Raw genomic sequence first — 14,104 nt, forward strand, 5'->3', positions numbered from 1 at the left:
GAGGCTAAAGCATTGTATGATTTCAAGAAGGAGTTGGATATAGCACTTGGGACGAAAGGGATAAAACAATATTGGGGGAAAGCAGGAACAGTCTGTTGAATTGAATAATCAGCAATGGCCCGAATGAATAGGAAGCAGACACAAATGGCTGAATAGCCTAGCCCGAACCTACTCCTAGTTTCTATGTTTCTGTTTGTATCCTGGTGAATCTCTGGTGCAACCCCCTGTCGTGCAATTATATCCTTCCAAACGTGTAGTAACCAGAACTGCACACAATGGCCTAATAATGTTTTATAGAGCTCCATCATAACCTCCTTGTAAGTGTATTCAATGTCTTGATTCATAAAGCTGTTTCCAGAAAGCTTCTTAACCACCTTGCTTAGCTATCCTTTGCCTTCAAGGGTCGACCGACGTGCGCATCAAGATTCCTCTGACCCTCCCTACGTCTTAGCATTCATCACCTACTTCCTGAACTTGTTACTTTCTCCAAACATACATCACATTACACTTTTCAGGGTTACATTCAATTTGTCATGGTTCAGCTTATCCGACCACTCCATCCACATTGTCCTGTATTCTAAGACTTTCCTCTTAGCTATTTACAGCCCCATTTTTGTGTTATCTAAGAACTTATTGATTATAACCTCTTGCATTCATGTGTGGACTGTCAAAGGAGAATACGGACATGCCGGGGCTTTTGCCCGAAACGTCGATTTCGCTGCTCCTTGGATACTGCCTGAACTGCTGTGCTCTTCCAGCACCACTGATCCAGAATCTGGTTTCCAGCATCTGCAGTCATTGTTTTTACCCCGGGATCCACCCAGTTTACTTACTGAACCTCCCCATTGTTCGTGGGGGGAAATGACATTGGTCCTGCAACTAGCCATCATGTCTGGCGGAGGACCCACCTGTGAAGGTTTCCCTCGATCACTCACGGTTAGTTCTGACTAAACAAAACTGTCCATGCAGGGGGTCCAAGGACAGAAACACCCACTGATACCCTTTGTCAATATGGAGCGGGGGTTTCGAGAGAGGCGATGGGGGAACAGTTGGAGTCCGTGTTTGTTAGTGACATGAACGACTGCACTGCCGTTACCAGATGGTCTTGTCTGTTCCATTAATAGATGATAAACCATTTTAACTTGTTCTCACGTTGATTGGCTTTCCCCCGTCCTGCAATCCCCTAGAATACTGGCTCTGATTGTGTCTTTCCATCTGACTTTCTAAAACTATAATTAGGACTTGTGTGGGCTTATTTTTTGTGTTGCTGCGGTTTTGCAAAGACGAGTGAGTTCTCGAGCTATCGGTGCTGAACATCTTACAGTTCTTCAATGAGAAGCTGTGCAAAGAGCTGCAGTGTGTGTGTGTGTCGGTGCAGAATTAGTGCAGCTGTATCTAACGAAGTTGGCCAGCTGCACTACAGTATACAAGGCCAACAGTGTTCCTGCTGCTCCCTCTGCCCTCTTCCTCAGGCACAGCCACCCTCAATCCTTCACCTCACCCTCAATGTTGGATGTGGGCTGTTGGTTAATACTGATATCTCGTTACCCCAACACAAAGTGAGTGACTTAGCTAGAACATAACATGAGGGCAGTTAAGAATTGACCACATTGCCTTAGGACTAACGTCATTACGTAGGCCGAAAGGACAGGATTAAGTCACTGTTTATTTTATGAAACTTCGTAATCACTGAATCTATATAATCAAACTGCCATGGCGGGTTTGAGAATGTAAATTCCCTGGATTACTGGTCACAGTCACAACCATTATACCACCCCAACCAACACAGTTTCTGTTGGGGGTGAATAGTTAGGAACGGGTGGACGGATTTTGATTCTTTCCCATTTTCCCTGGGCCAGAGATACACATTCAGTGAAAGTTCCTCCTCCTCCCTTCTTGCCATCTGGACTAAGATCATTTAACCAGGAGGGACTTTCCTGGGTCCCATTGCACTGTGCGGTGCACATGCTGATGGAGGGGAGGTGGGGAGGGGGGAATGAGTGAGGAAGGAGGCGGAATGGGTGAAGTTCCTACTGGGTCTTTCACATTCAAGTTGTCGGACAGCGCCTTCAGTGAGGGGCAGGTCTCATTGGATTCAACAAGCTCCGCCGTGGATCGAGTTTTGAGTATTACTGTAAACATTACTGTAAACATTACTGTAAACATTACTGGAATCATCCTTCATTGCCCAATGCAACAAGTTATTTTGTTGCTTCTTGTTTTCACCAGGTGCAACAGTTCTTGTTTTAACTCACTGCACCACAGTTACAACATGGAGAAGGTTAAACATCTTCTCAGTGCAAGCTTCCTTGTGGGGGAGGGGTCGTTAGGTGCAGTTGGTGGTTTCATTAAGCCTGTGTGTCAACGGCTTGTTCAGATTGGCGGCATTAAAGTGTCCATCCCGTCCTCCCTCAATTAATACCCACTATCAACAAAATCGTTCTTCAGGTTGGCAGCGCTTGTGGGATCATGCTGTGCGCAGCTTGGCTACCCTATCAGGTCCCCAGAGTGGCACTAACAGCTCAACTTGGGTGAGGCTCCTTGCAGTTTTTTTCTGAAAGATGTAACAAAAATGGAAACGGTACCAATGTTTTAGCCAGATCACTCCCATGTTTTCAGTATAGAATCAAGGAAGTGTGGTTCCAGTAAAACTCTCACTGGAAGGCTAAAATGTAACAGTGACAATCTTTGAAGCGCCGCAGCATATAAAATCCAACCCTTTCAGCCCATTGCCTTGCACTCATAATGAAGATGATGATGACATGAGCTGGCCTGTGACACTCCGCTTCTCATGTTTAAACCTTTAACCACATCCTGACCTTTGATCAATCTAATGACAGGTGACGTCAATGATCTGTAAGAACGAATTCAATGTTCCATGTTCGTACTGTAGTGTACAGTGTGAAATGTAAAGGCAAGGGCTTCAGCTGCTCTCCTCTGCTCATGCTGGCACCTGACCAGTCCCCTTGCTCTCACTCTTGGCCGAAGGAGATTATGGCCATTCAGCATCAGCGACACACAACTGGAGCTTCGAGCGAGCCGTGCAGATGCCTCTGGAATTGCAAACTGCCGCCAAAAAACGGACTTGGAAAGTGAGGCACCCTTTTGTTGACTCACTGGCAGCTGACGACGGATTCGGAATCTGGTAAGTGTTTCCGAGGAACTGGAATGTGGCTGTAATTTCCAGTCGGCCCCTTCACCGCAGAGACCAAGGCTGCTGGCCAGAGATCGCCGTGGTTTTGCTTTCAAAAGCTTCCGTAATTCCTGCTTTCACTCCCTTGATCCGACCAGCTGAGTTATTACAGACTGCTATGTAAACATGAGCCTTGTCATGTTTTCATCAGCAATGGTACAAAAGATTTTTCTGTACAAAAAAACGTCTCAATTTCCGATACCAACAAAGCCGATTGGAATTTTTATTTTATTTCCCCGAATGAAGGATGAGTGAGTGACACCAACAAAATTGGCGAAGATCCATAGGTAATTCAGTAAGGGCAGGTTGTGTTGACACCAAGTTGAATTCCCTGACGGCGACTCTAAAAGTGAGCCAGACCAGAGAACTTCAAACTGACACATTACCGCCGAATCGACTGAGTCATAAATGTACACAAATGTTCAGTTCAGAGCCCCAGTGGGATCCTGGGAAAACTGGGAGAGTGGATAGAATCGCACTGGAGGTCAGGGAAGGAGATTAATTTGCTTTGGTTTCTTTAAGGAGAAAGTTTATTTCTTTAAATAAACCCGAGAATCGCCATAGCTTACACAGTTGCGGGCCAAGTGCAGTAAAATGGAATTAGAATAGATGCTTAATGCCAGGCGCCGATACGATAGCCCGAAAGGCCTTTCCCCGTGCGGGAACAAACATCAGTGACTGTTCTGGCTATAGTGGTATGCACTTTGTGCACCGACGACCTGGGAGGTTTTTTTTTTGGAACAGTCTCCGAGAGAGGATGAGGTTGTATTACTAGGTGCCCCCTCATTCCTAATGAAGAGTTTATGCTCGAAAGGTCGATTCTCCTGCTCCTCGGATGATCAGCTGTTCTTTTCCAGCAACCCACTGTTCGACATTGGAGAGCAGATTGCCATTTGCTTAAATTGGCAGATTTCATCTGTGAGCAACTTGCACGCCGAATCGTTCCCAACACCATTGTTCGACTATTATTGTCCATAGGTTGGAGAAATAGCAAAGGCCACAGATAGCTTCTTCCACTGTCATAAGTTGGGGGAGTTATTTATTTGCTATAGTCACACATATTTTCCCCGTTTGGATAATATTGAGGAGTTTTGGAAGGATTAATAGGCTGACTATCAACCTATTAAAACATCAAGGCTAACCAGTGCTGGATTAAGATTCAAACACTAAGCTTTTAATTCAAAGACAGCAGCAATACGAAATGAGCTGCAAACCCTTCTGAACAGAGGGTGAAACCAAATCAAACCTAAGATTGGCTCAACTACCAATACTGAGAAATCCTGACAGCTACCATTGTCATACCTAACTCCCCAGTCCCACTGCTACTCTAGACCAAGCTTTCAAATACTTTACTCCAAATTTAATCAAAGTTAAGTAATCAGCAGTGAAAGAGCCACTGTCTGAAATGTTCATACGACTCGGCAATAATAATTACTTAGCTATGAATTCTATATTGTGCTGTGTTTAGGTAGTTTATAAGAAAGATTAATGTCAATGATAGGCAATCTTATTAGAGCTGGCAGACATTGTCAGTAAACCTAAACGTCCAGAGTAATGAGTTCCATCCATTTGTTCCAATTCCTTCATTACAAACACACAGCTTGTTCCACTTCCATTATATACACATACAACCTATCTCATTCCCAGATATCAACTCCCTGTCAACTACACACACAGACTGTTCCATTCTTAGATACCAGCTCCTCCAGCATTATTACACTGAGCACATCCCACTGTTAGACATCAGTTTTACAAAATTCATATAGCCTGTTCATTTCACCCATACTAGTTCCACAAATAGCTTGTCCCACTCTCTATTACACATCACTGTATTAGTCTGTTAATGTACACAGCCTTGCATCCTCCATAAACTTTACCCTCACCTCTCTCCATTCTATGTAACTCACATTCAAAATCATATCCTTCTATTATTATGTCTGCAAATCTTATGTTCTCTTCAAGACTCCAAGTACTGCTGCCTCATTGCTGCTTGACAATCATCTTGTGTGTGTGTGTGTGTGTCATTTTATGATCATTAATTATTGCCTGATGATTTGGTGTTGTGACTGATTTGTAATTCACAAGCAGATGACCCTGGTATTAAATGTTGTGCTTTTTCTCCACAGGAAGTCCCCATAATGAGCTGTCCCTGGAGTACCCTGCTGGCCTTAGTCCCCTTCCTTCTCCTGTGTAAATGGTCACACTGCAGTAAGTTTAGACAAATATCATTTTGGGTTGAATTTCCTTTGTGCTATCCTGTCACTGGTGGGTAGATCTTAATGGATCCATGAGAAGTGCTCATGGCAATAATGTGATTGGATCTTCCCAATTATGGGGCTGTTCTTGTCTGAAACATATAGGAGTCTGAGCAGCGCTCTAGGAGGCCCACAAACATATTGGTGGGAGAGGATAGAGTGGTAACTAACTTTAAACCTCTGAGGGAAATAAAATCAATACACTGTGGATGCAATTCTTAAACATCTCTGACAACAGTTGAAGGAAGAGACCTAAAGCCAATCCTTACATAGTTTTAGATTTATTCAGAAAGTTAAACATTACAAATGTATAGATCATAATCTTACAACTCATTTCAATGACAGAACTATCTCTTTAAATCCAGTGAATGACCTCCTGTATTCACATAACCTTAATATATACAATTAACAATCAAACTACTGCAATTTTTGGAATCTTGCCTTCTGTTACCGCTAGGTCAATGGTTTTTGCAAGAACAAAATGTATTAACTCTACCATCAGCATTATATTCATCACACCAATGAAAAGATGCACCACTGTTTGTGCTCCAATTGAAAACAATCATATTTTTACTCTGTTTAATGCGCTTCAGTCAATAATACTCAGCAATCGTGTTTTAAACAAACAATAGTGGTTAATATTCTGAATAGAATATACTGTGCCCATTCTTAGATACCAGTTTTACCATCATTCACCTTAGCCTGTTCCATTCATACGTATTAGTTCTATTATCACCTACACACAGCTTATCCAACTCCCTATTAAGAATGTACTGTGAGCCTCATTCTGATACACTATCCTTCACAAACCCCTGTCAAACCACTCAACTGGATTCATCTAGTTATTATTCTAAATGTAAAGCCCAACACCACCCCAATCACAGTGCCAACTTTAATTCACTTTGGGAATTAATTACTCTATACATAAACACTTCAATTCAATCTTATTCCAGTCGAGAACTCATTCCTGGTTATCTGTCGCCCAAACTCCCAAACCTCTCCAAAATAAATTCAGTTTGTACTTCATTCCTGGGAATGTGCTGCTCTGTGAAAATCACACAAGCCCTTCTATTCACCCTTAACCCATTCTTGGATATCATTTAATATTCAATTCTGTATCCCGTCCCCAAATTATTTGATTATATTCCAGTCTGTAACTCACTTTTGGGTATCTATTATTCTATAGAGAAATTACTGAACTCCTTGATTATATTCCCACCATTAACTCACAACTGGTTAGGCAGTTTGCTATATATAAACTACCAAATTTCTCAATTAGATTCCAGCCGATGGCTCATTCTTTATATTTGCTGTTTTATATATAAGCAATACTGACCTGTCAATTGTACTTCAGCCTCTAAATCACTTCATTTATTTATTCACTGCATTACAGGGTTTGAATTAAGAAAGTCTGGGGACATTTTAATGCAACAGAAAAAAACAATCAGTATAGGTTATTGAAGAAGCAAGTTAGGTCAAAAGATTATTTGTCTCTTCATTTCTTCAGAAAGTTGAGGATGAGATTGTGGTTATGAAAATAAGGTGACCATCAGAGTTAAGGGATATAAGAAGAAGATCAACAGGTATGGTTGAGGGGTATGAAGAGTGTGTTTGTGAGATGGAATTATATGGGGAAAGATGTTTGATATATCACCTTGGACACATGTTAAAAACAAGTTGTATAATATTATAGAAGGAATTTAAGCAACGAGGGTAGGATGTAAATTTGAGGACATTAAATAATAGTAGTTAATGTTTTTCAGACTGGAAGATATAAATAACAGTGTTGCTCAAAGGTCCATGTTAGGTTGATTGCTCATCTCAGTATAAGTAAATGATCTGGACTTGGGCTATAGTGGGTATTCAATGAAGCCAACAGTTGCAGAAGAATAAAGAATATAGTTAACTGAAGATGAGATAGATAAAGAAATAAATATTTTGCACTTATACAGCATTATTTAAATTTTCAACATATCCCAAAGCACTTCACAGCCAATTAGGTACTTTTGAAATGTATTCATCATTGTTTTGCAGGCAATCACAACAACCAATTTTCACACAAAACTCCCATATTGGCAATGAGATAATGGACCAGATCATGTTTGATTAACATTAGTAGAGGGATAAATGTTTGATAGGAAATATAGAAGGCACATAAAATTTAATGCACTGTGAAATGTAAATAAGATGAAAGATTTATCAGATGCTAAAACTCTAAAAAAGCAAAGAATGCTGGGGTCAGGTACATACATTTATAACATTGGGAGGACAGGTAATCCTGATGAAGGGCTTTTGCCTGAAACGTCGATTTTCCTGCTCCTCAGATGCTGCCTGAACTGGTGTGATTTTCCAGCACCATTCTACTCTAGAATCTGGTTTCCAGCATCTGCAGTCCTTGTCTTTACCTAGGATAGGTAATAAGTCAGTTTTTCTAAAGCATGAAGGATCCTAGGTTATCTGAACAGGCGTGGTATGAAAAAGTGAGGAAATATTGTTAAAGTATTCATTTTCAAAGAGCCATCACAGGTGTAATGGGCTAACTGGGGAAAAGACAAATCAATGGGAATAATTGGATATGTATTTCAGAGATTCAGTACAGATATGGGTTGAATGGCCTCTTTCTGTGCTGTAAAATGTTATGACCCTGACACTGTAGGAGCTTCCAGTAAATCATCTTCCATACAAATAGGGGAATGATGAACTTAACAGGATAATAATAATACACGTTAGTCATGGCTGAAGACCAAGTTTCCTGCTTGGGAGAGCACTGTTCAGTGTGGGAGATGGATGCCAGCACTTGAGCCCTATAATTGTAGAAGATATTTAAACAATTGGTTCATGTGCTGCTTATGACAGTTACAGAGAAAAGTCAATTTGTATGAAATATTTTATTTGCATAAATAAACCCCTTATCTTCTTGGGTCTCTCAAACACAATGAGTTATTTTTTGCAGGGGGTGCTGTCATGTTGGCAAATGCAGCAGCTATCATATGCATAACAAACTCTTACAAATAACAATGGATCCTTAACATCTGAGGTATTAATGGAAGGGGGAATCTGTATCCCAATAAGAGTTAATAAATTCAGAGGTGAATGGAAACTAAGTCCCTAATAATAACTTCTTCCAATCATTCCTTCCAAGCTACAGGTTGTGGTGGTCTAACCTGTTTCACTGACTACTTGGAGCACATAACATGCATCTGGAAAGTTCCAGTCCCACTTGAGCCTCGAGTTTCATACCATCTTACTGCAGTATCGTAAGTATAGAACTATTCCCTCTCACAGCAGTCACATCTTTGGTGTAGTGGAACAAATAATAAATTAAGCAGCAAAGAAATCTTACACATTACATACTGATAGCTCACTCCCTCTTCCATCACCATTACATAATTCATTGTTATATCATTCACTCCCATTCACTCCCATTCGCTCATTCTTTTACACACCACTCACTGTCAGATGGCACACACTTGCGTTGCTTCTTGTTATGGTCACTTGCTGTCACGTTAATTACACTTTTGTAATTCATTGCTGCCTCGCATACTTTTACTCCGCTGGCTGTTACAGCATTTGTTCTTGCATCACTGGCTGTTGGATACTTTTCCCTCTTAAGTAGCCTTTCAAAACTGTTATCACACATCTCTGCAGCAGTTGGGGCTTGAACCCATGTCTCCTAGATCAGAGGTAATGACATTATTATTGAGCCACAATAGCCCCATCACTAGTTTTATTTCTATTTAACCTATTTTTCCTAAGTAATTTATTCAGAGATGTTATTACACACCTCTGGAGCAGGTAGGGTTTGAACCTGTTCTTCCTGATCCAGGATAAGGACTGCTATCACTGTGCCCCGTTACTAGCTATTGATTTACACACTCATATATCAATCATATGCACTCATTCTTGTGATGAAATCAGGCAGCAGCAGACCTTTTCATAGCAATAGACTCCCAGAGCCATTAGCTGCTGATTGAACTTTTTGTTAAGTTTAATTGTCAGTTTAATATCTTTGAATAGACACACACACAGACTGTGTACCACCATTCATCCTGTCAAACCCATTCTTCCAGGTAAAGGGCCCAGCCCCACAGTGCACCCAGTTTCAAAGGACAGCTGAGGAAGGCCATAATTTCAGAGGTGACCTAATATAGCAAGGAGAAGGCCCAGATCCACAGATAGAGCACCTGTGTAGGGGTGCCAGTGATGTAGTCCAGTCTTGAAGGCAGAACGCCAGGAAGCAGTTTTCTGGGAATCAGCAGAGAAGCACAGTTCTGTAATTCAGGACACCAGTTAAAGTACACACACCAGACAATAACTCAATCCAATAGGATTGGTACCAGAAGAAACACCAGTTACCTCTAGGGCAGGCCAATAGGGGAAGGGCTCAGCTCCACAGGTTATCAAGGAATGGAAACAACCCCACACAGGCATCAGGTGAAAGCCCAAAACCCTTGATGAAAAGTCCCAGTCTCATATGGCAAGACACCAGAGAAAGGATCCAGTCTCACATGGTACCATGGTAAGGAACAAGGGAATAGATCCAGAACCAAAGTACTGGAAAGCAGGAGAAAGGTGCAGTTGCAGAATGCAAGAAACCCATGGAAGAGCCATGTATCACATATGGGTAGACGGCTAACACATAATGCAGAATACCACCAGATTATGGGCATTATCCCATAGGACAGCAGGGTACAGCCACAGTGCAATTCAGCATAAAGGATGGGCAACCAACTTCACAGGGCTCCAGATGAACAACCCATAGGGCATCAGAGAATCAGCGCTCCAATATGGCAGCAGTTCCTAACCTTTTCAATATCAGGGCACACTTCAATGATACAAACAATTCCATAGGACACCCGTATTTTTCATCTGAATTGGTTGTTCATAAACATCACATTTTTTTCATTTACTCTGGTTATGGCCTAACTGGAGAGGTTTGCAACATAGTACATGCAACAAATTGAAGAAGGATCAAAAGCATTAATGTTTCAAATCCACTGGCAAAATCATACTGTCTTCAACTGTGAGCACCGACACATTTTCAAAACCTGCTCAACTCAATTATTTCTAACTATTCACAAGCAATGGATCACAGCAAAACACAAGTTTGAGTAAATTGCAATTTACTGGGTCAGTGGGAAACTTGGGCTGATGTGTGTAGAGCTTTCAGATCCAGGGAGGGATTGGTGAGAGGGTTACCCGCAGATCTTGCTCTCTCGTGTTGTTTCTCATATATGCCAATATTGAAAATATTACCTCGCAGACATATGTGGTTGCAAATGGCAGGAGTACAGCAATAGTATGGTCAGGGATCATCAGATAATCACGTGCCACAGTCAGCCAAAACACATACAAAGCCACCTCTCCAAACCTCAACTTCAATGTGTGGTCCATCTATAGCTGTGCATATTCCTCTTTTTATTTTACCATTAGTTTTTGTGATGAATCAGTAGATCGTGAACTAACAAATCGTGTGTTGAGTCATAGTCTTATATATTTGTTGAGGGTAAGTAGAAATTGAACTTCTCTTGCAATGTTTTGCAGTTTTTGAATAGGAGGGTGTACACCATGAAAGCTGCATTAGCCACTGCTGAAGCTACTGGGAACATCTCAAGTGAACCCCCTGTCATTGTCTCTTGCCAAAGTCCCAGTTCTGAGCTGAAATCTTGAAATTTATCTGTGATGGTCAAGATTGTCTTATTTTTGCCCTGCATCTTTAGTAATTTGGCTCACTCAAACGGCATTGAGATTTGCCAATGGTAATCAGCAGACAGTAACTCTTCATAAAGCAGTTCATGCATTGTTGAAAACTCTCAGTTTTCACCGGAGCTTGTGAATTTTGGAGAGAACCTTCCTCCCTGCCCCACCACCCCAATAACCAAAGTGCCTCAGTTTGTAGCAATAAATTCTGATACTCAGCCCTCATCTTTGCCAGTTAGCTCTCTTTAAACTGTCTCTGAACAGTTCATGCTGTTTTATCTTTGGGTTGAGATGTTTCATTGACTGAATTAGCAGGGGAATTGGGTCTTATGGCAAGAAACTCATATTTTGTTAGAATCTAACACTTATATCTGTAGCACGACTAAAAGAAAATCCAAAAATATTAATTGTAAAATTGCGCTAACAAGGAAATGTGAGCAGACAGCTTGTCAGATCAGTCATTTCAACTGCACACCTCTTTACTGTGCATGTGCAAATTCTTCTCATCCTGAAGATATGGCCCAACATCATTGTGCATGCCTAATGCTTTGGCCCTACGTATATGCAAGCGGACTGCATAACTGAGCAGATTTCCCTTCTCCTGTACATGAACGATATCAATTCTCCATGCTAGTGCAATCTTGGAAATCTATGCATGCAAAGCTCTGGAGAGTTTTCTAAGTGCTGTCGATAGGGTCAGCAGATACTACCTTCAGTAATAGACAACGAGGCTCCAGAGGAGATCAGAAGCATGAATACAGCCTTGATGCTTAAAGTAAAGCAGTGCTGCTTATCAAAGATTTTGCAGTACACTTATCACCTTTTCATGCTTCTGCAGCACATCAATTGAAATCATTGCAATGGGACACCAGGTGAAGGGCTGAGGACATCACCCAGACTACAAGATAAGGGAGTAACTGAGCTAAAGCAGGAAGCAGTGATTTCAAGGCCCAGATTTTTCACCACAACAGAGAAAGATGAAGGAGACCCCCTCCATTTTGGCTAAATTAGGGATGAGCCCAGAAAGTACAAATCTCCCCCTCCACCTAGAGCATGTTACTTGTCATTTTCATGTGGTAGGCCAGTTCATATTTCATCTACCTGCATTTCACAGAGGCAGCTGGCCATTTAAATTATCAGATGCCTCAACTCGAGTTTTATCCGGATGAAGGAATAAATATACAGTCGCTAAACCTGTTGATGATACAAAGATAGTTAGTAATGCAGGTTGTGAACAGGGCATAAGGCATGTGGACAAAGGGATGTAGCTAGGATAAGTGAGTCAGCAAAACTTTGGTAAATGGTGACGAATGTGGAAAAATGTGTATTTGTCCACTTTGGCAAGAAGAATAGGAAAGCAGCAGATTAGTTAAATGGAGAGAAATTGTAGAACCCTGAGGTGCACAGGGATCTGGGCATCCTGCTACATGAATCAAAAAAGTTTGGAATGCAAGTACAGCAAGTGATTAGAAAAGCCAGTGGAATATTATTGCTCGAGGAATGGAAGATAAATGTAGGAATATTTTCATACTATTCTGCAGCATATGAGTGAGTCGACATCTTGCTTAACAAAGGATATAAATGATTTAGAAGTAGCTTAAAGAAGATTTGTTCTGCTGATGACAGAACTAGGGAACAAAGTGCAAAAATAAGAGGTCTTCATTTGAGACAGACAAAGGGTAATATTTTCTCTGAGGTTTGTAAGTCTTTGGAATGCTTACCAAAAGAGTGTTTTAAGTGGTGTCATTTAAGAACTTTAAGGAAAGAGTAAGTAGAATTTTGAATGTGGTCCCAGGTTGAATGTGGGAAAGGTCATGTTCCCTCTGGGGGAGGTAAAGTGCCTTTTGGAATTGTTAAAAGTAGACGTGAATATATGTAAAAAGTACATAAACTCATTTACTGTAAAGCTCGTTGTAATTATCAACAAACAAGTCAAAATAATTAATCAAAAACGTCAGAGAATTTTCAAAAGCACTGTCAAAGGAAGCTGTCAAGCTTTTGAAACTCCCTTAGATCTTTGTAAAAGCAAAAAAGGTCTGAAGTGTTTCTTTTGAAACAATGCTTGTTTTCTCACTTTGTTAACATAGCCTGAAGGGTTCAATAATTAAATTAGAGCTGCATTACTGAGTTCATAACTGTCCATTATTGCTGGGGTGCTTGCTACATTGTTACATTGAATGATATAAGTGTTTATAGATCCTTTAAAGTGCACTATACATTTGAATGTTTGTTGTTATAAGGCTTTGTTATCAAAGGAATGCAAATGTAAGAAATGTGCTTTCATGCATGAGTTTTTTTCAATATAGTGAAGTCTGCAATAGACAACTGGAGCTTTATTTATGAGGTCTTTATTTTTATCTCATCTCTGCATGGTTTATGGAATCTGCCCTTGGTGAATAATGGGAAAATTGATGTAGTAGATGGATAGATATCATGAATTTTCATAAGTCAAAGCAAAATACAGTGGATATTGGAAATCTGTTTAAAAAAACACAGAGAATATTGGATAAACCCAGCAGGTGTGGCAGCATCAATGCAGAGAAACCAAGTTATCATTTCAAGTCAGCTATGACTCTTCTTCAGAACTGAATCTGCAGACTTGAGAGGTTAACTCTGTTTCTCTCTTCGCGGATGCTGTCAGACCTGTTGAGTTTTCCCTGGATTGTGATGGTTTGAAACCAGGCTGACCTAAGAGCTATAAATGGCCAAAAGGTTGATAGGTACAGGCCGTTGATTAGCTTGGAAGATATGAATGATTGTAAGTAGGTGGGTGGGGGTGGGGGGGGAAGGTAACTGGAGTATGGGCTGGCAAAGGATGATAGATGGTTAGTACAGCATGTATGGTGGAATATATAGGCATGGATTGACATGGGGAGTGTGTGAGGGTGTGAATGGTGAGAGATGGAGGGACTTTTGATATTTTATTCTTTCTTTTCAAATTTTGGATTCAATACTG

The 14,104-nt window shown here is 40.9% G+C and overlaps 1 protein-coding gene across 3 annotated transcripts in view; it reads left to right on the plus strand.

The window, feature by feature from the left end:
• Nucleotides 1-2,363: 2,363 nt before the first annotated feature.
• LOC122560707 (interleukin-21 receptor-like) overlaps nucleotides 2,364-14,104 on the plus strand; it is a 62,865-nt gene continuing 51,124 nt past the window's right edge. The window contains exons 1-3 of one of the 3 annotated variants that reach the window (XM_043711653.2): nucleotides 2,364-3,145; nucleotides 5,320-5,401; nucleotides 8,597-8,705. In XM_043711653.2, coding sequence (XP_043567588.1) covers nucleotides 5,332-5,401; nucleotides 8,597-8,705 — 179 coding nt within the window. In that variant the 5' untranslated portion in view covers nucleotides 2,364-3,145; nucleotides 5,320-5,331. Of the gene's footprint in view, nucleotides 3,146-5,319; nucleotides 5,402-8,590; nucleotides 8,706-14,104 lie in introns of all 3 variants that reach the window. The other 2 variants (XM_043711652.2, XM_087997795.1) reach the window with 2 other exon arrangements.

The sequence above is a fragment of the Chiloscyllium plagiosum genome, unplaced genomic scaffold, assembly GCF_037043375.1.
Source record: "Chiloscyllium plagiosum isolate Xiang-an unplaced genomic scaffold, Cpla_swu_hap1 HiC_scaffold_20, whole genome shotgun sequence".
NCBI lineage: Eukaryota > Metazoa > Chordata > Chondrichthyes > Orectolobiformes > Hemiscylliidae > Chiloscyllium > Chiloscyllium plagiosum.